At 46.8% G+C, this 23,658-nt stretch overlaps 1 protein-coding gene across 8 annotated transcripts in view; it reads left to right on the forward strand.

Annotated features, from left to right (window-relative positions):
- The window catches only part of Taok3 (TAO kinase 3), a 154,991-nt gene that overhangs the window by 66,266 nt on the left and 65,067 nt on the right, over positions 1-23,658 (forward strand). For 6 of the 8 annotated variants that reach the window (XM_006530385.4, XM_011248219.3, XM_011248220.3 and 3 more), the window contains 7 exons: positions 7,253-7,463; positions 12,616-12,687; positions 13,695-13,796; positions 16,874-16,919; positions 17,923-18,019; positions 20,271-20,384; positions 23,178-23,269. In XM_006530385.4, coding sequence (XP_006530448.1) covers positions 7,344-7,463; positions 12,616-12,687; positions 13,695-13,796; positions 16,874-16,919; positions 17,923-18,019; positions 20,271-20,384; positions 23,178-23,269 — 643 coding nt within the window. In that variant the 5' untranslated portion in view covers positions 7,253-7,343. Of the gene's footprint in view, positions 1-7,252; positions 7,464-12,615; positions 12,688-13,694; positions 13,797-16,873; positions 16,920-17,922; positions 20,151-20,270; positions 20,385-23,177; positions 23,270-23,658 lie in introns of all 8 variants that reach the window. The other 2 variants (XM_030254601.1, XM_011248221.3) reach the window with 2 other exon arrangements.

Here is a 23,658-nt window from a genome sequence, read left to right on the forward strand (position 1 = left end):
CCCAGTTGCTCCATCCTCATCATGCCTGGTCTGATGAGGTTATCCGTGGTAACCATTTCAGTGAGTGTGAGGCAGTATCTCACGGTTAGGTTTGTGTGTCTGGGGAGTTACTGCTAAGCATCTCTCATTGGCCCCTTAGACATCTTCCTTGGTAAGAGGCGCTCACTCATCTTTCACACATTTTTTTTAATGAATTGTAGGGGATTGAGAGATATTTTAAAAGTTAACCCTGGCCACAGGGCTGGAGAGATGGCTCAGTGGTTAAGAGCACCAACTGCTCTGGAAGAGGTCCTGAGTTCAATTCCCTGCAATCACATGGTGGCTCACAACCATCTGTAATGAGAACCGATGCCCTCTTCTGGTGTGTCTGAAGACAGCTACAGTGTACTCACATACATAAATAAATCTTTAAATAGAAAAAAAAGAATAAAAGAGCACTGGCCGCTCTTGCAGAAGCCTTGGGTTCAGTTCCCAGCAGCCACATGCTGGCTTACGATCACCTGTAACTCCAGCTCCCGAGAGCCATCGCCCTCTTCTGGCCTCTTCAGGCACCAGGCGTAAACATGGTGTGCAGACATACATATGAGCAGAGCACCCCTACACATAAAACAAAATAAAAAATAAAAATCGAATTGCTAGTGGGTTGTGAGAGGTCTTTATACTTTTGTGTACAAGTGAGGTATGTTTTGTGCAGGTTTTCATGTGGTGTTGCTCCTCCATGCTGTAACCACAGATGTGTCTAATTTGGATGAAGTCTAATGTAGAGTCTACTTTCTGTGGACCACACGTTTGTTTCTGGCCTGAGGGCAGTGCAGCCTTCATTTCTGTTTTGAATGAGAACCTTTTTACTCTTTTCTGGGACGGTCGTGTAGTCTGGATGGGTGTGTTTCTTCCTCGTACATAGACTGGAGTTGCTGGTGAAGCGCCATGTTTATTTGTGGGGAAAATCTTATATTTCTTCTTTTTTTTTTTTTGAAAAGTTAAAAATTCCTTAATTTTTTATTCCTGGTACCACTACCACAATTTACAGGGCAATATACCTGATGTAATGAAAAGAAAAAGAAAAAGAAAAAGAAAAAGAAAAAGAAAAAGCTACAACAGCTAAAAGACCTTAGGAATGTACATCTAATTGACACTACATTGCATTAATCAATAGCTGCACTTTTTGCAAACTGTGGCTATGACAGTCCTGAACAAGAAGGGTTTCCTGTTTAAGCTGCAGTGACTTTTCTGACTATGGATCATCGTTCCTTCTGTGGCAGATTTTTTTACAGTTCCTCTAATGCATTTGGGACGACTGTCTCAAAGTAACCTGCAGCTTTCCTGACAACTCCTCGCTCTCTCTCCTGCTAAGAACTGTAGTCATTTCTGTTTTATTTAAAAACCTTCTGCTACCATATCCACCACTTCCACCTCCAGATCCATAGCCACCACCATAGGGACGGCCTGAGCTTCTTCCACGTCCTTCTGTGTCCCTCGACTCTCTCAGCTCATCTATGTCTCCCTATTTGAAGCATGTATATACATGTGTGCATGCGTGTTTAGTGTTTATGTATGATTTGTGCATACATGTGGCCCGTGCTGAAATGATGCTACTGGCATGGCCTCTTTATAACAGTTGGCTTCAGGCTCTCTTCCTCCAGACTTGGAGCTGTCACACTCTCCACAGCTCACACTGAATTCATTGTGAGGTTGGCATAAGTGATCAACTGTCCGTCAATCACAGTGGGAACCTCGCATCTCACCATCCAGCTCCCACTTGCATTCCCATCAATCCTTTGCACACGCCCCGCGCCTCTCTAGCGCGGCTCCCCTCCCGTCTGAAGGACTCCCCTCAGCACCCCCTCAGTGTGAACAGCGAAGCCCTGCATTCCTTCAGCTTCACCTGCATCCTGAAGCCTTTATTCTGCCTTCACTCTTCAAAGGTATTTTCATTGGCTATAGAATTTTGAGTTTGGCTTTTTTTCTTTGGGCACTTTAAGAAAGGTGTTCTATTGTCTTCTCCATTATAATATTTATGGCCAGGAGTCTGCTAAGTCTGCTGCCTCCCTTTTCCTGCTTCTTTACAAAGAATGTCTCCATTATCCCTGGACTGTTTGTCTCCATCCTCTGTTGCTGTGATAAAAATATCTTGACAAAAGGCAACTCCAGGGAGAGACAGTGCATTCTGGCTCACCGTTCAAGGCTGCAAGGTGTAGGGGGCAGGGAAGTCAAGAGCAGGGATGGATGGATGCTCATGCTTAGCTCACTTCTAGCCCAAGATCCCAGCCTAGGGAATGGTTCTGCCCACAATGGGCGGTCCTCACACCTCCATTAATCTAGTCAAGATAATCCCTCCAGAAATGCCTCAAGCCCCACCCACACCCGTCTCCCAGGAGATCTGGAACCTATCACATTGACAGTTGAGATTAGCCATCACTCTACTTTTATGACTTTATCAATTTGTATTTAATATTTATTTCTATATGAAAATGGGGGTTGCCCAGCAAGTATGACTGTATACTGTATGAGTGCCCAGTGCCTAGGGTTCCCATGGAGGCCAAAAGAGGTTGTTGGCTTCCCTAGAACTGGAGTTACTCGTGGTTGTAAGGAATTGAACCCTGATCCTCTGGAAGTACAACCAGTGCTCTTAACCCAAGTCGTTTCTCCAGCACCTTACCACACGTTTTGGACACCTTTTTTGTAATATGCTTGCTGTAATTTCTTTCATGTGTCTTGTTTCTTACTTTTTATAGACACCCGCAAATCGCAGGGTTTCTGATTCTCACCAGATTTGCAAATGCTCCCCACACTATTTCTTCAAGGAAATATTTAATATTTTATTTTATTTTTCTACTACTTTTTTATTTTATGTGTATGAGTGTTTTGCCTGCATGTATGTGTATGCACTCTGTGCATGCCTGAAGATCCCCTGGAACTGGAGTTAGGTGTGAACAGGCATGTAGGTACTGGGGATCGAACCCAGATCCTCTGAAGAGCATCCAACGCTCTTAACCACTGAGCCACCTCTCTGGATCTGTCTTACGATATCCTTTCTCACCTTTACAGATGCCTGCTAGTCATATACAGGCTGCTTGGAGGTTTCCCTGGCTGAGTGATTCTCAACTGTGTTTGCTTGCTTGCCTGCTTGCTTGCTTGCTTCCTTCCTTCCTTCCTTCCTTCTGTTCATCTTTTTCTATGTTTTATGTGAGTTTCATATATTCATTCAAACACACTCACTAAGTTTTTTTCCACATCCCATCCCATGCACCATGTTTTTTTCCCCAGACATTGTATTGTCCTTTCCTGACACAGGCCGAGTTTGCATCTCTTACGGCTTGTCTATCGATGCTCTTCGTGCCCCTTAATCTCTCTGACTTTAAACCCGAGGGCTGCAGTCACATGTTTACTGTCCTTGCACTGTCTCGAGTTCAAGGCCAGCTTGGGCTACAGAGTGAGTCCTTTTGGGTGGCCCTGTCCTGGGCTAACATGGCTTCCTCATTGCCAGTACACAGTACAGACTTGAGGGGTGGGGCACCGTGGGTCCCCACCACCTCTGGACTGTTCCCTTCTATTCCAGCTGTGCTCGGTGAACTCTTAGCCACCAGAGTCACCTCATACTCTTAGGGTTCTCACTCGCTATCACAGGGCCCACCAGTGTCTGTCCGTACCGCCCTTCGCCTATCCTGGGTGGACCCCGGGGCTCCTGGGGCTTCCTCACTAGCTATCACAGGGTCCACCAGTGTCTTCCTGTACGGCCCTGCGCCTGTCCTGGGTGGACCCCGGGGCTCCTGGGGACTTTCCTCTGCTTCTCGTGGGCCAGGGATCTTTGCCCTTTGCCTGCCGGCCACTGTCTTCAAGTGCCATCCTACGGGCGTTTCATCTGAGGCTTTGATTGTTTCAGATGACAGGAAATAAATAAATCAAGTGCCCGTTTCTCCATCTTGGCTGGAACCAGAAATCTCCTCGTTCTATTTTTGAACTTATTAATTATGGGTAGTCAAGCTTATTGATTTAGCGTACGGCGTCTGCTCTGCCGTGGTGCTTAGTAATTAAATGTTCGCTCGTCATTTATTCTGGGAGGTTTTTTTTTAAATCTCTCTCTCTCTCTCTCTCTCTCTCTCTCTCAACATTTAAACTTAAATAATCATTTTGGTCTATAATATGACAGAATAATCTCTGTTTTCTCAAAAATGATCGTTAATAACTTAGCTTAATTCCTAACTGAAGCCACAGTATTCAGAAATTCAGAATGCACTTCAGCAATTGAATTTCAGTTACTAGATCCTCATTTTTCTAAAAGGGAATCTCCTATACCCGCTGCCATGCGTGGTCTCCAGAAAGGCCTCCCTGGTTTACTCCGGGACTCCTTCTGTTCTCAGGACAAGGAAGGAGAGCCACTTTCTGCCGCCCTCTGTACCCTCAGCTACCTTACTGCCAGGCGCCTCCATTTGAGACACTTTACCCGACAGTATTGACTTGCTGGCTTTGTACTTGATGGTCAGTATGTGAAGATCAGCAGGACAGTTGCCCAGGACAACGGGTGCAGTGCAGGCAAGGCAGACCCCTCTTCCTGTACCAAGCCTTTGTTGGCGCTCTGTTCTGCATAGCATAAAGACCAGATTTCTTAGTGTTGTTTTAAAGGCTTTTTGTGGACTTCCTTGGCTTAAGAGCAGCTTTATAAAAAAATTTTAAAAAGTGGGGGGGGGGGCTGGAGAGATGGCTCAGTGGGGAAGATCACTGACTGCTTTTCTAGAGGTCTGGGTTCAATTCCCAGCAACCACATGGTGGCTCACAACCATCTGTAATGGCATCCGATGCCCTCTTTTGGTGTGTCTGAAGACAGCTACAGTGTACTTACATATAATAAATAAATAAGTCTTTAAAAAAAAAAAAGAGCAGCTTTATTATTTCTGCTCCCAATACTCCCACACATCCATATTAAATGAAATACATTTATTTTCCCTAAGAAAACATGGCTTTTGACTTGTAAGTTTAAAAAAACAAACAAACAAACAAACAAACAAAACAAAAAACAAAAAACCAGGCCAGACCAGTCTTCTATACCCTTGTGTTGAGAGACATTTCCCTACCGTTTTTAACAACAGTCTGAACTCTTGTCTTTTGGGTGTCTGTTGTTCCATATGACTGAAAGTCCTGTATAAAGATAGAAAGGGACACAGGTTCTGACCCTAGCACCAGGCCCAACACAATACTGTGACAGTCCTCAGCATGCAATACATACTCACTAAATGAAGGAATGAAGCTAGCCAGCGGCTGGATGGCTAGGTTGGTCACCTACCTATGCTAATGACTCAAAGAAACTGAATTTGTGAAGCCATGCATGCCAACACCCAACGCCATCATGTCACAAGAGGAAATATATCTACCAACACTGTCACCTTTGCTTCTTCAGCTGGTGACCTTTTAACATTCTAGAATATCATATATTGAAGAAAAATAGATTTATTGACTAATTGCTAAATATGTAGCCTGGTTAGTCAGGAGGTCAAGGAAGAAACACAGTCTATACTTATAATTAGTTCAAACAGAAGTAAGTGCTGTGTGTGCAACAGAGTCTACTTAGAATAAAAATTTTTTAAAAAAGAGGAAAAATAACATCCCAATTTTTTTTTTCAAAAATTAAGGGTAAGAATAGAATCAACACAGAATGAATTCGTGTTCCAACTGGTAGGTCAACATACAGACAGGTCAAAGGGCGTCCTGGTCACGTGAGCTTCTGGCTGCAAGAAAATATCATATGCCAGCCAGTCCAGAGCACAGAGCTTTCCATCCCATCTCAGGAACCACTGGCTCTGCCCTTCAGGACTTACACGGGCATGCAGATCCTCAGTCAGCGTTAGAGGTTCCAGCTTCCTGATGGGGGAGCTACCTCCTTGGCTCGTCCCTGGCCTCCTGGCAATCCTCCATAGATGAAATCATCTCTCATGCTGGCTTTGTTCACTTAACATAATGCTTGCAAGATCCACTCACACTGGAGCATAGATAACTGTTACTTTCTTCCTTTCATTTTTGTCTTTTTCGTGAAGCCCACACTGCCCTCAAACTCACTGTATAACCAAGGGTGGCTGAGCTTATAGTCCACCAGCTTCCGCACAGCACGTGCTGGGACTGTGGGCACACCCCACCACACCCGGCCCTTCACTCCCCTCTATAGCTGTTGTATTCCATTGTGCAGGTAGACCACATTTTCTTCACTCACCAGTTACCAAGTGTGGGGTTATACCTGCAGTCTGGCAATTAGAGATAGTGTCACTCGGAAACCTGTGTGAGTTTGTGATGGGAATGTCTTTTCCTTTCTTTTGGGTATGTACCTGACAGTATTATTCTTTTTTTTTCCCCGTGCCGCACGCACGTGCGTGCGTGTGTATGTGTGTGTGTGTGTGTGTGTGTGTGTGTGTGTGTGTATGTGTGTGCACACACGCACACACACACTTGAAAAAGCCAGGTAGGATCCCCCAGAGCTGGAGTGGTTGTGAGCCCTGTGACAGGGTGCTAGGAAGAGAACTCTGGTCCTTTGGAAGAGCGACATGTGTTAACCACTGACCCATCCCTCTAGTCTCATGGTGTGAATTCCTGAGGCAATGCTAACTCCAGGCTCTGGGTTTTAGTGGGTGTTTCTTGCTAATGGTGAGGGGTCTGTCTGTCTGTCTGTCTGTCTGTCTGTTAATGAACTCTCATCTCCAAGCTGTCTGCACCACTCTGCATTCCTATCTGCAGGCTCAGAGAGTCTCTCCCTCCTTCCCCCATCTCCCAGTGCCTGTCTGTTTTCATACCTGTCCTAGCGAACATGAAATGGTTTGGCTGTGGGTTTTGATTTTTTGTTTCTGATGAAGATGTCAAGCTTCAAAACATTTTCATAGTCATTTGTATGTTTTCATTTTCGTGAAGGAAGGTTTATTTAAGTTCCTTGCCAATTTTAAATTTTGGGCTTCTTGTCCTTTCACTGTGTTGAGTTGTAAGATGAAGGCTTTCTTTAGTTTATTACATTTTATCTGTTTGGGGCAGGTGGGTTTATGCACGCCACAGTGTACATGTGAGGGTCAGAGGGCTTAGGGGTTGGTTATCTCCTGCCATTGTGAGTTCTGTGCATGGAAACACAGGTCACCAGCCTTGGTAGCAAGCTACCAAGCCATCCTGTTGACCCAGATAAACGCTTTTAAATATCAGTTTGTGTTTGTGTTTTAAATATCGTCATCAAAACAGTGTGCTAGAAAGAAATGAATGGCAAATCTCATTTTTTTTTCTACAGGAACTGAAGGTTTATAAGAAAAGTTGTAGTCAATGAGAGAGACAAAAGGACTGAGCCATCCACAAGCACCGTGCTTGCCACACCGGCCACCATGCGTAAAGGGGCACTGAAGGACCCAGAGATTGCTGATCTGTTCTTCAAGGATGACCCCGAAGAGCTTTTTATCGATTTGCATGAAATTGGACATGGGAGCTTTGGAGCCGTGTACTTTGTAAGTAGTCACCCACCTAGAGGAGGTTCAGAAAGGGTGAGTTCCGCTGTCTGCCGTAGAACATGCTTACATTCCATAGAGAGATGAGGTCATTGCAGAAATCGGTTCTGGAATGCTAGGCTCTGTTCCCAGGGTGGTAAGAGAGAGTGATAAAGTTGAAGTAGAGTCCCATGTGTTTCCTGGAGACATCGGCTCCTCTGCCTCTGCTCTCCATTCCTCCAACCCAAATCCTCCAAACCCTTGGAGTGCTTGTTGGTTCTGTGGGTTTCAGCTCAAGTGTTACTTTCATAAAACAGTGTTTACCATTCAACTCTTTACCTCTTAACACCCTGTGTTTGTGTGTAGTCCCACTCTAGCACAGTGGCAATGACACAGTTATGTGTAAGAGTGGCTAGTTATCATGTCCCTTCCCCTAAGTAGTGTGCTCCATGATAAGCAGGGGTATGTCCATCTCATCTATCACTGTGTTTCTAGGAACTAATACACTGACTGGCAATGATAGGAATGAAATAAATGTAGGAGATTGGATGGGTGGATGGATGGATGAGTGGGTGGATGTGTGGGTGGGTGGGTGGATGGATATGTGGGAGGGTAGATGGATGTGTGGGTGGGTGGATAGGTAGATAGATGGATGGATGTGTGGGTGGGTGGATGGATGGACAGATGTGTGGGTGAGTAGATGGATGGATAGATGGATGGGTGAGTGGGTGGGTGGATGGATGAGTGGATGGGTGGGTGGTGGATGGATGGATGGATGGATGGGTGTGTGAATAGATGAACACATAAGTAGTTGTGTAAAGAGATATACAAAGACATTTGTTGACAATCACAGGAAGTCACTACTTTCTGATAAATGGTACAAGGCTATTCCTAAATCCAAATCCTAGAAATGGCTTAAATGGCCATAGCCCATTCACCTGCTCTTGTGAAACGTTCTTCCACCTAGAATGGCAGGAGTCTGTGTCATCAGAGTAACTCACGTGACTTGAAGGGCAAGTTAGGAGTAGAGTGTGAAATGCCAGCCCCTTCTTCTGTAGTCCTGTTTGCAGTCACTCTTACGTGGCCCTCAGCCTCCGCTGCCCAGGTACTGCTCTTCCTCATTTGTCCTTCCCAGTGGTTGCACAGCTCTTGGGGCTGACTCCTGGCAGCATGACTCACATTCACCATGTTGAAGAAGGCTCATGAAGATGCTAGCGCAAAACCCTGTGTACTGTGGGTACTAAATATGTCCCTTGTTGCTAACACTCAACTGGAAACATCATAGGGGGCCCAGAATGCTTTGATGCTCACAGGTGACCATTACTCTGTATTATCCGTGTATAGAAGTGTAATCACTAAAAACAGGAGGAAAGGAGGCCTATGCTTTAATATGAAACTTTTACAAAGTAAAAGAGCCAAGCCTCATGGCCCGTTCCTTTAATCTCAGCACTCGGGAGGCAGGCAGTTCTCGGTGAGTTTGAGGCCAAAACCCTGTCTCAATAAAACAAAACAAAACAAAACAAAAAACTTCACCCCTTTGTCTACTGTGGTCACATAGGCTGGGCCTAAAGGAAGGGTTTTCCCATTGGTCATCATGCCTGTTGACATTAACTCATCATGTGTGTCACACCGGCCTTCTGGTCAATGGTCCCTCCTCTTGGTACTCACACCAAGGCCACGGTATCCAAGACCTTACTGTCCCCTTGCTCTCTGTCTACTATACTTGCATCAATAAGCTAGAAAAAAAAATATAAATACACACACACATCTTTAGTGCGTGTGTGCAGCCTCTCTTTTGTCCTTCATCTCAGCTAGAGTCTTGCTGTAGCCACCGATGAGGTGCATCTAAGCTCTATTCTGTCCTCTCTTAGTCCCTCTGTCACTGTCACAGGACTGTATGCAAGCCTTTGTGCTGGAATGTTCCCTACCGCCCTCCTCTGCTGACCCCTGTTCATCTTTGGGCACTAAGTTTAAACCTTATCCCTTCCAGAAAGGCTCCCCACCCCCCCCCAAGTCATGTCCTCCACCGTGGTCCTGGTAGACAGTGGCACCCACCACCCCTGCTGTAGAGCGCCTGGCACAGTTGCAGTTTCACACTTGTCTGTGTCTCTGGTTTTTTTGGCTTTGGGTGTTTTGGTTGTTTGGTTGTTTGGTTGGCTGGTTGGGTGTTTTTTTTTGGGGGGGGGGGTTGTTTTTTTGCAGCACTGAATATGGAACAGGGCGTGTGCACTCTAGGCAAGTGGCTGGCTACACACCTATCCCTGCTTTGACCTGTCTCTTTATCCTATTTGAGGAGAGAAGCGGACCAGACATATTTACTCAAAATTCTGTCCCTACCATTTAGCACAGTATTTAACAAAATTCGAAGCCTTTGTCCTGGACCTTGTAAGATGGCTCAGTGGACAAAGGTGACTGCCACCAAACCTGACAACCTGAGTTCAGGTCCCAGGCACTCCATGTGCACAAACCCGGCAACCTAAATTCAGACTGCCAGAGCCCACACGGTAGGAGGGTCAAACAGCTCCTGCAGGTTGTCCTCTCACTGCCACGCTCACACGAAGGCACCATCACCAATGACAAATACATAAATAAGTATAAAAAGTATTAAGTATTTGCTAATTAGATGAATGAATGATGGAAGCACAGTTCTTGGCATGGCTGATTAGTGTTTATTATTTACTCACAAATTATAACTCTAGCCAGTCTTGTATAGTCAGTCTTATAGACCAGAGTCCATTCTACAGCCGTACCACCCTGGGCAGCCTCATCTCCTCTGTTCTGAGAAGCTAAGCAGAGTCAGGCCTGAGTAGTACTGAGATGGAAGGCCATGGCCTTGCAACCCAGGCTTCTCTAGTGTAGCTCCTGTGACTCTGTGGTCAGTAGCTTTACATGGGGAGATGCCAGGAAATAAGTGGAATGTGAAGTGTGTGTCCCTTAAGAACCTAAGAAGTGTGTGTTTGCCTTTGTGCAGGGCGGTGGCGGCACCCATGAACGGGATGCTGGGAAGTTATCTATTAAGAGGGGAAGCAGGTGGAGCTGGGTTGTCTCGGGCCACCACGGAGTCTGCAGTTTTCTCATGCTCTCTCACAGGCCACCTTGGTCAGCATCGTGGCAGAATCATCAACAAAATAAAAACTTGCATTTAGTTTCACACTTTTCTTGGGGGCTAGAGAAGTGGCTCAGGGGTTAAAAGCACTTGCTGCTCTTGCAGAGGAAGGACCTGGGTTCGCTTGCCAGCACCCACCTCAGGTGGCTCAAAACCACCTGTAAGTCCAGCTCCAAAGTATCCAATGACTTCTGGCCTCCACAGGCACTGCATTCGTGTACAAACTCACACCCAGACACACTTATCTACTTAATCTAGATAAAAATAAAATCTTAAAAATAAATTTAAAGGTAAGTAAATAAAAGTATCTTTGTAAGCAAGCAGAAATCTTAAAGTTGGCTAAGATACAGTAACGGGTAGGCATTAAGTTCTCAGAAGGTACGTCTGCTGTCCGTGATCCTGCCCAGAGCTCCCAAGAGCATTTATTCTATTGGAAATATAGAGCCTAATTCAAAATTCCCAGGATAACCATAATCATTCAGAATACAGCACAGGGCGTTGTAAGAAGAGACTGTGCAGAGTCTCCTTCTGCACAGTGCTTATCACTTATCATGATGGTGATTGATGCTAAAGTGGGATGTGACCACACAAACTTCACACACCTGTGACCCCAGCGCTGTCAGGTACAGAGGCAGGAGGATGACTGGGGCTCATTGGCCACCAGCCTACCTCCAGGTTTGGCGAGTGACCCTGTCTCAAGGGGATAAGGTAGAGAGAGCTGGAGCAGGAGACTCAGTGTCCTCCTTTTACCTCTGCACACACAAGCACATACACAGGCACACACCTACACATACATAGCACCTGCCTGTGCCTATAGGAAAACCAACGTGGAAAAGCCAGCAGAGAGGTTGTAAGTGTACAGAGTGATGACTCTGTAGACATAAGGGAGCCGCAACAAACAGCCCTGGCTATGCATGTCCTTCATGCGAGATTACATAATGGCACTGTCTAATTCCATTTGACTCTCCTCTCTCCTGCACCCTCACCTTGTGATAATGGAGCCCAGGCCTCACACACTCGCAGGGCAAGGCAAGTGCTCCCCCACCAAGCTGTATCTATAGCCGGCTTTCTTTCTAGAAAAAAAAATTGATTTCTATGAAGAGTATGATTTCTTTGTCATCGTTGTTGTTGTTTCAGGTTAGAATGTGGCTCCGTGACAGAGCATGCACTGTGCATGGTTGTTTTTTTGGTTTGTGGTTCTGGGCTGGAGCCCAGGGCCTCACTCATGCTAAGCAAGCACTCTCAATGACTGACTCCCAGACCAAGAGAGTTTTGTTTTTAATGGAAGTCTCTCTGTACCTTCTAAGTCAGTAATTATTGTGTACATATGCCTGTCTGAAGGCCTTCAGAATTGAAGACAGTCAACCAGTAGATACTCTTTTATATAATAGATCCTGTCACACTAGTGATCATAAAAATTATTTTAATGTGCATCTGTTTTCCCTGCATTTTAGCATTAGGAATCTGGGGTGATCCTGTATCTTGGCTACTTAGTAAATAGTACAGGAAAAAACATGAGGGGGTGCATTTATCTATGGATTGCCTGGTTCTTTTTCAGATTTGTTGTTGTTGTTGTTCATCTATGTAAGTGTATATTGTGTCATGTGTTTGCAATGCCCACAGAGGCCAAAAGAGGGCGCCAGATCTCCTGGAACTGGAGTTAAGGCTGCTTAGGAACCTCCCTGTGGGTGCTAGGAGCTGATCCCAGGTCTCTGTAAAACCCTCTCTCCACCTCAGTGTCTGGTTGTTTTCATGTCACGGTTGATCTCGTATACTAGGCCAGTTCTCTGCTGTTGGGCATCTAACCAGGTGCAGCTGAACATTAGTAAGTTGGCTATTTAACTGTGTGTTTTCTTGAAGCCTGGTCCCTTTTCGGAGCATAACTCTCACATACCTATACAGCAAGGAATACAGAGAGGCCACTCCCATGAAGGCAGGGTAGAGTGGCTCTCTAGCCTGCCAGTGGGGGTTTCTTTAAACTTCCAGCTGCCAGGACAGACACCGCAAGGCTCAGAGCATAAGGTAACTGGATATCATAACTCCTTCTTCCTCCTCTCTTTATCACAGGCGACAAATGCGCACACCAACGAGGTGGTCGCTGTTAAGAAAATGTCCTACAGTGGGAAGCAGACCCATGAGGTGAGTTAGCACCAGGTCTAAGCAGAAGTGTCAAGTTAGGATGAGGCTAGCTGATCAAGTTAGGATGCGGCATCCTCAGTCCTGGTGTCCTGTGCAGAGGAGGGCAGCTAGGTCCTAGGGTTGCCGTGTGTGTTTCAGAAGTCACTGTAAAAGAAGAGTCCACTGTTCCCACCCCAGTGACATGGTCAACGTTCAAGATAACAAGTAAGCTAGATACCTTCTTAGATAGTTATGGTGTGAAGACACACAGAGCAAAGCTTTCCAAAAATGTAATCCATAAAAGTTATCTAAGCATTTAGCGCAGCTTTTTTTTTTTTTCCTTTTAAACTCAAGGACAATTTTATAAGAGTTTAAAAGAAAACCATCCTAACACAGGCGAGTTGTGAACCTCAGGGTCTGTCTGGTAAGAGGGGATCCCAGAGAGGAGAAGGGGAAAAATGTCATCTGAGCTAGTGTGGAGGTCACGCAGACAGAGAGAAAAAGTAAAGAGGCCCAACGTGTCAAGGAAAGCAAACCTAGAAAAGAAACAGGCCGGGTGGCAGTGGTGACAGAGCACTCCTTTAATCCCTGCACTTGGGGGGCAGAGGCAGGCGGGTCTCTGGGTCTCTGAGTTCAAGCACAGAAATCCTGTCTCAAACCAACCACGACAGGCGGGGTGGGGAGCTGCATATAATGGGAGCCCAGAAAACTGTTGGCCACGTTTTGTCGCTTGTGGGACCTCTAGGAAAGCTTTCTGACATTGCCTCCAAGCAAATGACTTTGCAGTGTGGACATGAGTCGTGGTTCTATTTTGATACATTTGATTAGAGATTTGGACTTGAAGCTGTAGGACAGGGTAGTCAGCTGGTCCATTTATTAAACCTCTGCCTCGTGTCCATCTGACACGGGAAAAGAGATGTATGCATGTATCTATCTATCTAATCTGTGTATCTATGTGCATGTGTGCACTCACTTGATAAATACTGTTTGCAGTTTGAAAATTAAACATGTTTCTCTTGTCTCCATAGAAATGGCAAGATATCCTTAAGGAAGTTAAGTTTCTGCAGCAGCTGAAGCATCCTAACACCATCGAGTACAAAGGCTGTTATTTAAAGGAGCACACTGCATGGGTGAGCCACACTCTACTCTCTTTTCTCTAGTAATGTTTTATAATTACTTATTTGAACCATAAAGCTACGACCCCTGTCTCTCCCACTGGACCTTTGTAATCGATTATGTAATCTGCTGGTCGGTTTGTCATATGGTATGGATTCCATAGGATCAGTGCCAGGTCTACCTGTCGAGAGAGAGCATTGAGCAAAGAGATGGTACAGAGTCAGGCTCGACGTGTAAAACCAAACATTAAACCCTTCAGTCTCCCAGAACTTTTAAGCATGATTATTATATTTATTTTGTGTGCCCACGTTTGCCTCGGCACACACGTGGAAGCCAGAGGACTTGTGGAAGTTCTTTCCTTCCTTCCACAAAATGTGTCCCAGGAATTGGATTTGAGTCCCCAACAGCCTGAGCCACCGAGCCCCTGAGCCAGCTCTCCTCTCAGAATGTTTGTTTGTTTGTTTGGTTGGTTTGGTTTGTTTGTTTGTTTTGTTTTTCGAGACAGGGTTTCTCTGTATAGCCCTGGCTGTCCTGGAACTCACTCTGTAGACCAGGCTGGCCTCAAACTCAGAAATCGGCCTGCCTCTGCCTCCCGAATGCTGGGATTAAAGGCATATGCCACCACACCCGACATGTTTTTTTTTTTTTAAGACTTATTTATTTTTATTTTGTACATATGAGTGTTTTGCCTGCCTGTATACCACACAGGTTTACAGTGCCCACAGAGGTCAGAAGAGGCCTTCAGTGCCCCTGGAACTGGAGGTAGAGACGGTCATGAACTGGCACGCGGTGCTGGGAGCAGAATAGTGCCCTTAACTGCTGAGCTGTCTCCTCAGCCCTCTTCTAGAACATTCATCGTTGCCACTTCCAGCCCCGCCCCGCCCCCACCGTTCCATTTGACTATACAGTTTTTACAAAATGATACGACCACCATGGACCTAGAGTGGGGAGCGCTTCCACACATTTTAGGGTTTTTTTTAGGTGACTGTCACTGCTTGACATTAGCATGTCACATATCATTTAGAATATGAAGGTGTTAATCACATTAGGCATTTTAGCTTAAAGTCCCATATACCTGTCTGTGATGGGTTGCTCGGGACACCACAGCCTTTCGGGATCCCATCACCAACAGGAAATGGACATTCTGTGTAAGCATTTCTGCTCAAGAAGTCCATTTCGGGGTGTGTGTGTGTGTGTGCCACAAGTTGAAAGTCAGGTGTCTCCCCCAGTGGATCTCTACCTGATGTGTTGAGACAGTGTCTCTCATTGAACCTGGAACTTGCCTATCTGATTGGACTGGCTACCCAGTGAGCCCCAAGGAGATCCCCACGTGTACGTCCCCTACACTGAGATTACAGGCACACACCCATGTACCCCACTTTTGCTTAGAGCCTAAGCTCTGATGCGAATGCTTGCAAGGCAGGAGCTTTACCCACTAAGCTATCTCTCCCACCTCCAAGCAGCTTTTCAGCTGCCTAGAGCCTCTGCTTCCCGCCTGAACAGATGTCAATCAAAGGAGCATCTTCCCTGGAAATGGGTTCCTCTGGGCCACCCCAGCAGCCTTGGAGGAGTCTGGGAAGACCTGGGTTGGACAGGATAAACGCTGCACATTCCAAGTAACCAGAGTCTTGCCAGCGCTTCGGGAACTCCTCCTCCAGGCCCAGGAGCTCCTCCTCCAGGCCCGGCTGCTCTTCCTCCAGGCCCGGCTGCTCTTCCTCCAGGCCCGGCTGCTCTTCCTCCAGGCCCGGCTGCTCTTCAGTTACGCGGAGGTCTAGCCAGCTTGCTTACCTGGTTTCCATCCACAGCTAGCGTGACTGCTAGTTAGAAAGCTCTCCTACTCACTGAGCTGCAAGAGCCAGGGAGACAAACAGCACCAAGAGTAACCTGACCATGTAGGAGAAGTAAAGGGAGCTGAGACCTACTCAGTGCATAGCTGGGCTGCAAAGGGCTCTGTGTGAAGGACTAAGGAAAGCACTCTCGGCATCGTGCTTTTGAAAGAATAGGAACACAGTGCAACTCGCCCCTGTCCAGTGTTAAAGTTGTATTAGAACACAGTAGCTCCCCACACAACTCTGACTTCACCGTGGTGTACAACCAATACATCCATCGGGAAGCACATTCCCAGTTTAGCTTTTGATCCTTTTCTGGGCTGGCATGAGTCCTGCAGTCCTCCCTATAATACCAGGCAGTGCTTATTTCAAGCATTAGACCGTCCACACTGCAGTCCTCCCTATAATACCAGGCAGTGCTTATTTCAAGCGTTAGACCGTCCACACTGCTAACTGGGGATTTTCCTTTTTGGAGGTGGGGAGAGATTTTGAGACTGAGTCTCACTATGTAGTCCTGGAACTCACTCTGTAGGCCAGGCTGGCCTCAAACGCACAGATACCCCCATCTCTGTTTCCCAAGTACCAGGGTTAAAGGTGTATGCCACCACAATCTGGCAACTGGGAGTTTTCTGTTTATATTTGGTGTTGAGGATTGAACCCCAAACAAATCAGGTGCAAAATCTTGAGTTCAACACCAATCTTTCTGGTTTGTGTATTCTTTGACAATTTCTAGGTTACAAACAATGAGTAATAAAGTCTATATATATGTAACACCTATTATGAAACAAGGCAATATGGGAAGGAGGTATCCGGTCGGATCTGGTAGTCTCAGCCTGAGTGCCTTACAGGGACCATGTCTACATCAACCCTCATGGGCTGAGGACAAGGCCAAGGCAAAGGTGACAAGAACTGAAGTGTGGAAGATTATGAAAATCAGTTTGTTATCAGGTGGCCAGACAAGGCAGGTTTAGGGCAGGCCAAGTATCTTCCCTCCTGATGTCCTTAGTGCCTCGGTTGGTTGGTTGTGTGCTTGGTTGATTGGTTAGTCAGTTGGTCGATTGGGTACTTGGGTAGGCATATGGCTGGTTGGTTGGTTGGTTGGTTGGTTGGTTGGTTGGTTGGGGTAGGTTGGATTGTGATTGGTTGCTTGGTTGATTGATTGGCTGTTTGGTTGGTTTTGTAGCTATTTGGTTGGTTTGGTGTGGTTAACTTGAGGAACTTCTCATTAACTTTTATTATTCCGATCTTCCACTCTGTTCCAGTTGGTGATGGAGTACTGCCTAGGTTCAGCCTCTGACTTGTTAGAAGGTAAGCATGACATCATAGCCTCTTCTGTTTTCCTTCTGTCACGTTCTCCATGGGGCTGGAGAGACAGCTCAGCGGCAAGAACACTCTTCTCTCTCAAGGACCCAGTTGGGCTCCCAGGCAAATGCCTGTAACTCCAGCTCTGGGGACCTGGCATCCTCTTCTGGCCTCCACAGGCACCTGCACCCAATGTGCACACACATACGCATGCACAGGCAGGCCACATGTACAGGCACGGACACTAAAATAAAATCTTAAAAACAAAAAAGAATGCTATCTATTCCCAGACAACTAGACATAGTGCAGTTTGAGCCTCTGGTTGAAAGGCAGTTTAAGGGTCACTGGGTATACTGTATAGACATAATCTCTACACTATAGCTGGGTGATCTCAGCTGCATGGCTGTCCCGGGCGGGCACTAGCCAAAAACCATCAAAGCCATGTATAAATGTCACTGCCTGTGCCTTTCCAGTATCACAGTGGGCACGGATGTGAGAGGGGAGGTGCTGTCAACTCACTAGTATCTACCCATGTGCAGAGTCAACGACGGACCTGAGCTCTCCCACCACTGCTGCTGTGTGTGCCCAGCAGCTAGCTGTGTTTAAAAATTCTATTTAAAAACCTTCTGAAACCAACCAGGACCTCTCAATAGAAGTTGCCTCATACCCTCTTAGGTCAAGGGTAACTGTGGTGACTTTGTGGCAGAGGCGAGCAGCATGGCCTAGAACGCAGTCAGGAGGGACCGATAAACCCGGGCCAGCTGGGTCAGAACCGACATCGCTTTGACTCGACACTGATCAGTAAATTACTGCTGCAGGCCTGTGGAGTGTATTGTGTTAGCTTCATCTTTGTGCCCTCGGTTTCCTCATCCACTGCTGATGCTGTGCACGGTACAGCTTCCGTGCGTTTAGGTGAATTCGCTCTCCAGCTGTCCTTCGGCAAAGTCTCTGTCACTCTGTGCTGTGGAAGGCTGGCCATCCATCCTGACCCTCTCTCCTCCTCCCTCAGTTCATAAGAAACCACTTCAGGAAGTGGAGATCGCTGCTATCACCCATGGTGCCTTGCAGGGGCTGGCCTACCTCCACTTTCACTCCCTGATTCACAGGTAAGTCCAAACCCCAGCTCCCTTTCTAGCTCCATAGCCCAGGGACTACAGGAATCAGCATGGGGTCCAGTGTTGGGGGGTGGGGGCGCTAAGGGATCACAGGAGGCAAACGATACCTCCCGGCCTCTCCCATAGCCCTGCAAAGACTGCACCCTGTCATGTTTCAGGGGGCTGTTTATTTGTTGTTTTTGGGTGATGGTGGCATGTTTAGTTTTAGATTCTTTTTTTTTTTTCCTCTTTTGGGACAGGATCTTACAATGTAGCCCAGGCTGGCCCTGAACTCATAATGTAGCCCGGGTAGATCTTGAGCTCCATTGGTTCCGCCTCAGCCTCCGAAGGGCCGGCATTTGTGGCATGTACCACCATGCTTTGCTTCCTATGTGAGTAGCTGGCCTCCTGACAGTGCAAGGAAGTCAGGAAAACAGAAGCCGGGAGAACAGAAGCCGGTTGACTCCCGTGCACAGGATAGCATCGCGCTGAGCAATCCCTTTCCTGTTGTAAGGAACAGGTGCCTCACATCCCAGAGGCTTCCCATGCCTGAAGTCTGTGTCAGTCCACACATGAAAGGTCCTCAGCACTCAATGGTGGCTCACACTCAAAACTGCCTGTAACTCCCATTCCAGGAGGTCTGATGCCCTCTTCTGACCTCTGTGGGGATACATTTCATAGCACACACAGGCTACCATGTAGCCCTAGGGACCATAAAAAATAAGTTAAATAGACAACGAACCAGTCACAACTGGTAAATATTGGTTAAGTCCATTGACCATTTTATCAATGGACTTATTACATTTTTGAGGTGTGTTTTCTTGGATTCACTGTCATTGCTGGATTCTGACTCGCTTGGACCTCTGCTGGGTTTCATCCAAAGCTACAGTTTACTTTTGTGTTTGTTTCTTACTTTAATCAGCACACTGTTTATGAAAGAAATGGAAAAGACAAAAAGGTTTTTTAAGTGTTTTTTTTTTCTTTTAACATTCATTGAATTAAAAAATGAAAGCCAGGCATGGTAGCACACACCTTTAATCCCAGCACTTGGGAGACAGAGGCAGGATAAACTCCGTGAGTTCAAGGCCAGTCTGGTCCACAGAATGCTTTCCAAGACAGCTGGGACAACATAGAACCTGTCTCATAGCCAGGCACAGTGGCATGTGCATATATTATAATCTCAGCACTTGGGAAGTAGAGGCAGAGGAATAGGAATTCAAGGCCAACCTGTGCTACATAAAGAGTTCAAGGCCAGCCTGGACTATAGAGGACCTGTCCTCGAACAAACCCTGAATACCGTTCATCTCATCTTCTTATGGCTTTGTGGGACGTCTCATCTCCAAGCCCTTCTTTGTTAGAGAATAAACAGCATGTTTATTTTCAGTCTTTCTGCCCAGTGTCATCTTGAGGCGGAAGCTGTCATTCCAGGGGAAGTTTTGGACACCCTTACACCCATCGCTTTCTCTCCATTTTCCCAGCTGTGTCTCAGCCCATCGTCAGCTTGCAGCTCATGGTTTCCAGTCCTCATTCCCATCTTAAGAAACACAAGGGGGCATCTGCATCATCCTTCATCCTGAGTTTTCAAATGGCTTTTCCCTAACACCTGACTGCACCATGCATCTTAAGTGGCAAAACCAGCTGCGACCCGTCCTAGGGATGCTGACTGCAAACTCCTAACCCTTAATCCTTGTCTGTTTTGATCTTTCAGGGTCTTCTCTTCTCTGTACAGTGTTATTTCTTAAATAACACCTTTTCTGTAACCCGTACCCTCCCATGCCTTAGAGTGGCAGTTACAGTTAAAGGCAGAAAGGGGCACGGGCGAGACAGAACAGGTATGTGTCCAGCTAAGGAACCCTGGTCAGGGTGGCAGCGTCAGGCATGTCAGATTTGGAAGTGGGGGACAAAGGGCAGTTACCAGTGGCTCCAGGTCTCCCAGCACAAGGAATGTCGGTGGTGGCTGGAGAAAGCACTGAAGAACACGCTTTGTAAGGGTTGCGGTCTCCTTGCGCTCCTTGACTGGCATGGCTGCCTCTTTCCCTCCCTCGCTCTACCCCTCTCTCTGAAGACAGCTCCTCCTGGAAGTCCTTCCAGTGACCGCCCAGGAATGCGGCTCCCTTACAACAGGCAGTCATCTCTGAGAAAAGTATGCTTGTGTGTTTGTTTTGTTTAGTGAACATTTTATCTCGCTAATTGCATGTTCTGGCTTCCTGCTTAGTAAGTATTAAGAAGTTAACTCTCAGATCGTCTTCTTTCCCTCCTGTAGGGACATTAAAGCAGGGAACATCCTCCTCACAGAGCCAGGTCAGGTGAAGCTGGCTGACTTCGGATCTGCCTCCATGGCTTCTCCCGCCAACTCCTTTGTGGGGACTCCTTACTGGTAGGTACACTGAGAAGATACAGTGTAGGCTTAATATACACAAGGGAGGGTGAGCAGAGAGCACTTGGTGTCCCCATTCTTGTTTGTACAGTGGCAGGGATTGAACTGAGGGCCTGCAGGATGCCGGGGAAGTGCTCAGCCGCTGAGCTACATCGCCATCTTCTTCATTTGGAAACACGGTCTCACTAATGTGTCCAGATTGGCCTCAGATGGATTCGTTCTCTATTCCAAGCTGACCTTGAATGTGCGATCAATCCTCCTGCCTCAGGCCACCATGGAGCTAAGCCCCCAAGCCTGTACCACTTGGCCGCCTGGCCTGGTTTCATCTCAACAGTGGGTTTCCAGCCAGGGCTAGTGGTGTACCTTAAACCTCAGCAGAGGCAGATGGATCTCTGTGAGTTTGACACCAGAACAACCAGGGTTGCATAGAGAGATTCTGCTTCAAAAACAAGAACAACCAAAAAAAACAAAACAAAAAAGCTGTTTTCACAATGTGCACCAATCAGATTTCCTTTGAGAAGGTTAGAAACCTCTCTAGCCGAGAAGAGTGACCTTAAATTGTTGAAAGCAGGCAACTGGCTTTGGATCTGCTTTGTGCGAAGTTATCAGCTTGCTGGGCTAGCTCCGTCTAAGGTTTCGCTTGAGGTCTCTTTTGAACTGTTCCCTGGAGGCAGCGTGCTCAGATGAGGCAGGGTTCCCTTTACCGTTCTCTGGCTGCCTACCAAGACCGAATGGAAGAAATCCAAGCTCCCGACTCAGTGGAGTCCTTTGATGCTTCACCAGCCGTGACGACATTCTGACTCGGCGTCTTCCCCCTCATTGTGTTCCGGATCCCCTTTCTGAACGTCCACGATATTCCATCATGTTATCACGGCTTTGAAAAAGACACCTTCTAGAAAACTCTCCTAAAAACAGCTGCTTTTTGACTTTCCACCTCATCTCAAGATCGCATTCACCAAACCACTGCCAACACGGAATAGGCCCAAGCACTGTCCAAACCAGAGAGAGGGCAGAGTCCCCTCCCTGCTCAGGGTCAGGCACGCTACCCCCCTTTGCCAGAGCCTGACCTGTTCTGTGAGTTACAGTGGCTTTGGGACAGCAGGTCACGATCCTTTATACTGTCCCTCCAAACATTTTTCCATGTCTTTTAGAATAAGTCATTTGTCGGCGCTCACAGCATACTAATACCTTACACATCTCCGTGAGGTCCCTGTGACACGCCTGTCTGTCCTTTAGATGAGGAGACAGATAGACCATCGTTGAATAACGACCGGAGAGCAAGGCGAGAGTGAATAATGGAGCCAGGATGTATTGAAATCACGCCGTGTTCCCTAGAAATCACTAAGGATGTTTGTGTGTTCAGCAGTGTTGTTCTTCAGAGTAGTATGTGTGAGGAAATATCAGTCAGGAAAAATTTTGAACTTTTAAAATTAAATTTTAACTGGTGTACAAAATAGTAGGTTGTGTCATGATATTTTCTCCCAGCTAGGGCATGTATGTACTTTGTTCAAATTCATCCCCGTGTCCTCCTCCACTCTGCTACCCTACAGCCACCCCACCCCCAGGTGCTTCCCTTTTTGCTTGCCTCTCTCTCCTCCCTCCCTTCATCCATCCCTCCCTCTCTCTGTGCCTCCCTCCTTCTATCCTTCCCTCCCTCCTTATCTCCTCCCCTCCCTCCCTCTTTCTCTCCCTCTCTCCCTCCCTCTCCTCCTCCCTCCTTCCATCTATCCATCCCTCCTTCCCTCTCCCCCTCCATCCCTCCCTCCCTCCTTCCCTATCACCCTCCGTCCCTCCCTCCCTCCCTCCCTCCCTCCTATATTCATCTTTCTGAGTCTGGCTTGTTTCATATAACATGATGACCTTCAATCCCTTCCATTCCCCCACGGCTCAGTTCCTTTTCAATTGCTATGATAAAACGCCATGACCAAGTCAACTTATTTTCAGAAAGCAGGGATTGGGGGCTGGAGAAGTGTCTCAGTGGTTAAGAGCACTGTCTGCTCTTCTAGAGGACCCAGGTTCAATTCCCAGCACCCACATAGCAGCTAAAACCATCTGTCACTCCAGTTCCAAAGAATATGACACACTCACACAGACATACTTGCAGGCAAATCATCAGTGCACATAAAACAAAGATAATTTATTTTTAAGTGTTTAAATTGGGGCTTAAAATTTCAGAGCATTAGTCAGTGACTCTCATGGCAGGTAGCATGGCAGGAGGGAGGCAGGTGTGGTCGTAGGAACAGGCTGAGAGCTCCCATCTTAAGGCTTAACCATGTGGCAGACAAATACACTAGGAATGGTAGGAGTCTTGAACCTCAGTGCACTCCCCCAGTGGCAAACCACTTCCAACAAGCCACGCCTTCTAGTCCTTCCCAAACAGTTCCACTAGCCAGGAGAGCACAGGGGAGCATGTATTCAAATCTGTGAGCCTGCAGGGACCATTCTCATTCAAACCTCCTTGTCACAGACACCTCCATTGTGTGCAGGAACTATGTTCACCTTAGCCACATACCTGCTGATTTTCTAGGTTGACTTCTTTATGTGGCTTCTATGAATAACACCACAACAAACATTGACTACTTTAAATGAGGGCTGGAGAAATGGCTCAGCAGTTAAGTTACTCACTATTCTTGCAGAAAACTGAGGTTTAGTTCCCAGAAAATGAAGGGGGGGGGGACTTAAGTACCTTTAAAAATAATTTGAATGCCCTTAAATCTATTGCACTGAGTAGTTTTATAAAATGAAAATTTCGTTTGTACTGACAACTTGAACTCTGCACGTTGCATTTGGCAGGATGGCCCCAGAGGTAATCTTAGCTATGGACGAAGGGCAGTACGACGGGAAAGTTGACATCTGGTCGCTTGGCATCACCTGCATAGAGTTGGGTAAGGAGGAGCTTCCACTGGGGCTCTGCTGATTGGTCCTCACACATGCCCATCAGTTAACTCAGCCCGCCCTTACCCAGTGACAGACAGCTGTAGGTTGGCCTGTATTGGAGACTGTGACTGTATTGGAGACACTTTCCATGCTCTGGTATGCCACAGAAAAGGGATCCTTCTCTGCTATGTCTCCATGCTATTGACTTAGCTAAAGGAGTTTGAGCAGATGTGCAGTTAGCAAACACTGAAACACAAGCTGGTAAGTGCTAATACCTGAGACTTTCCTGACCTGAGACATCACACACCCTGTCTCTACAGTAACTCCATGGCTTTGCTTTAGAACCCAGCCATACTGGGGGAAATATTAGAAGACTCAAGTATATAACTTTACCCAG

Source organism: Mus musculus, chromosome 5 (genome assembly GCF_000001635.26).
Source record: "Mus musculus strain C57BL/6J chromosome 5, GRCm38.p6 C57BL/6J".
Taxonomy (NCBI): Eukaryota; Metazoa; Chordata; class Mammalia; order Rodentia; family Muridae; genus Mus; species Mus musculus.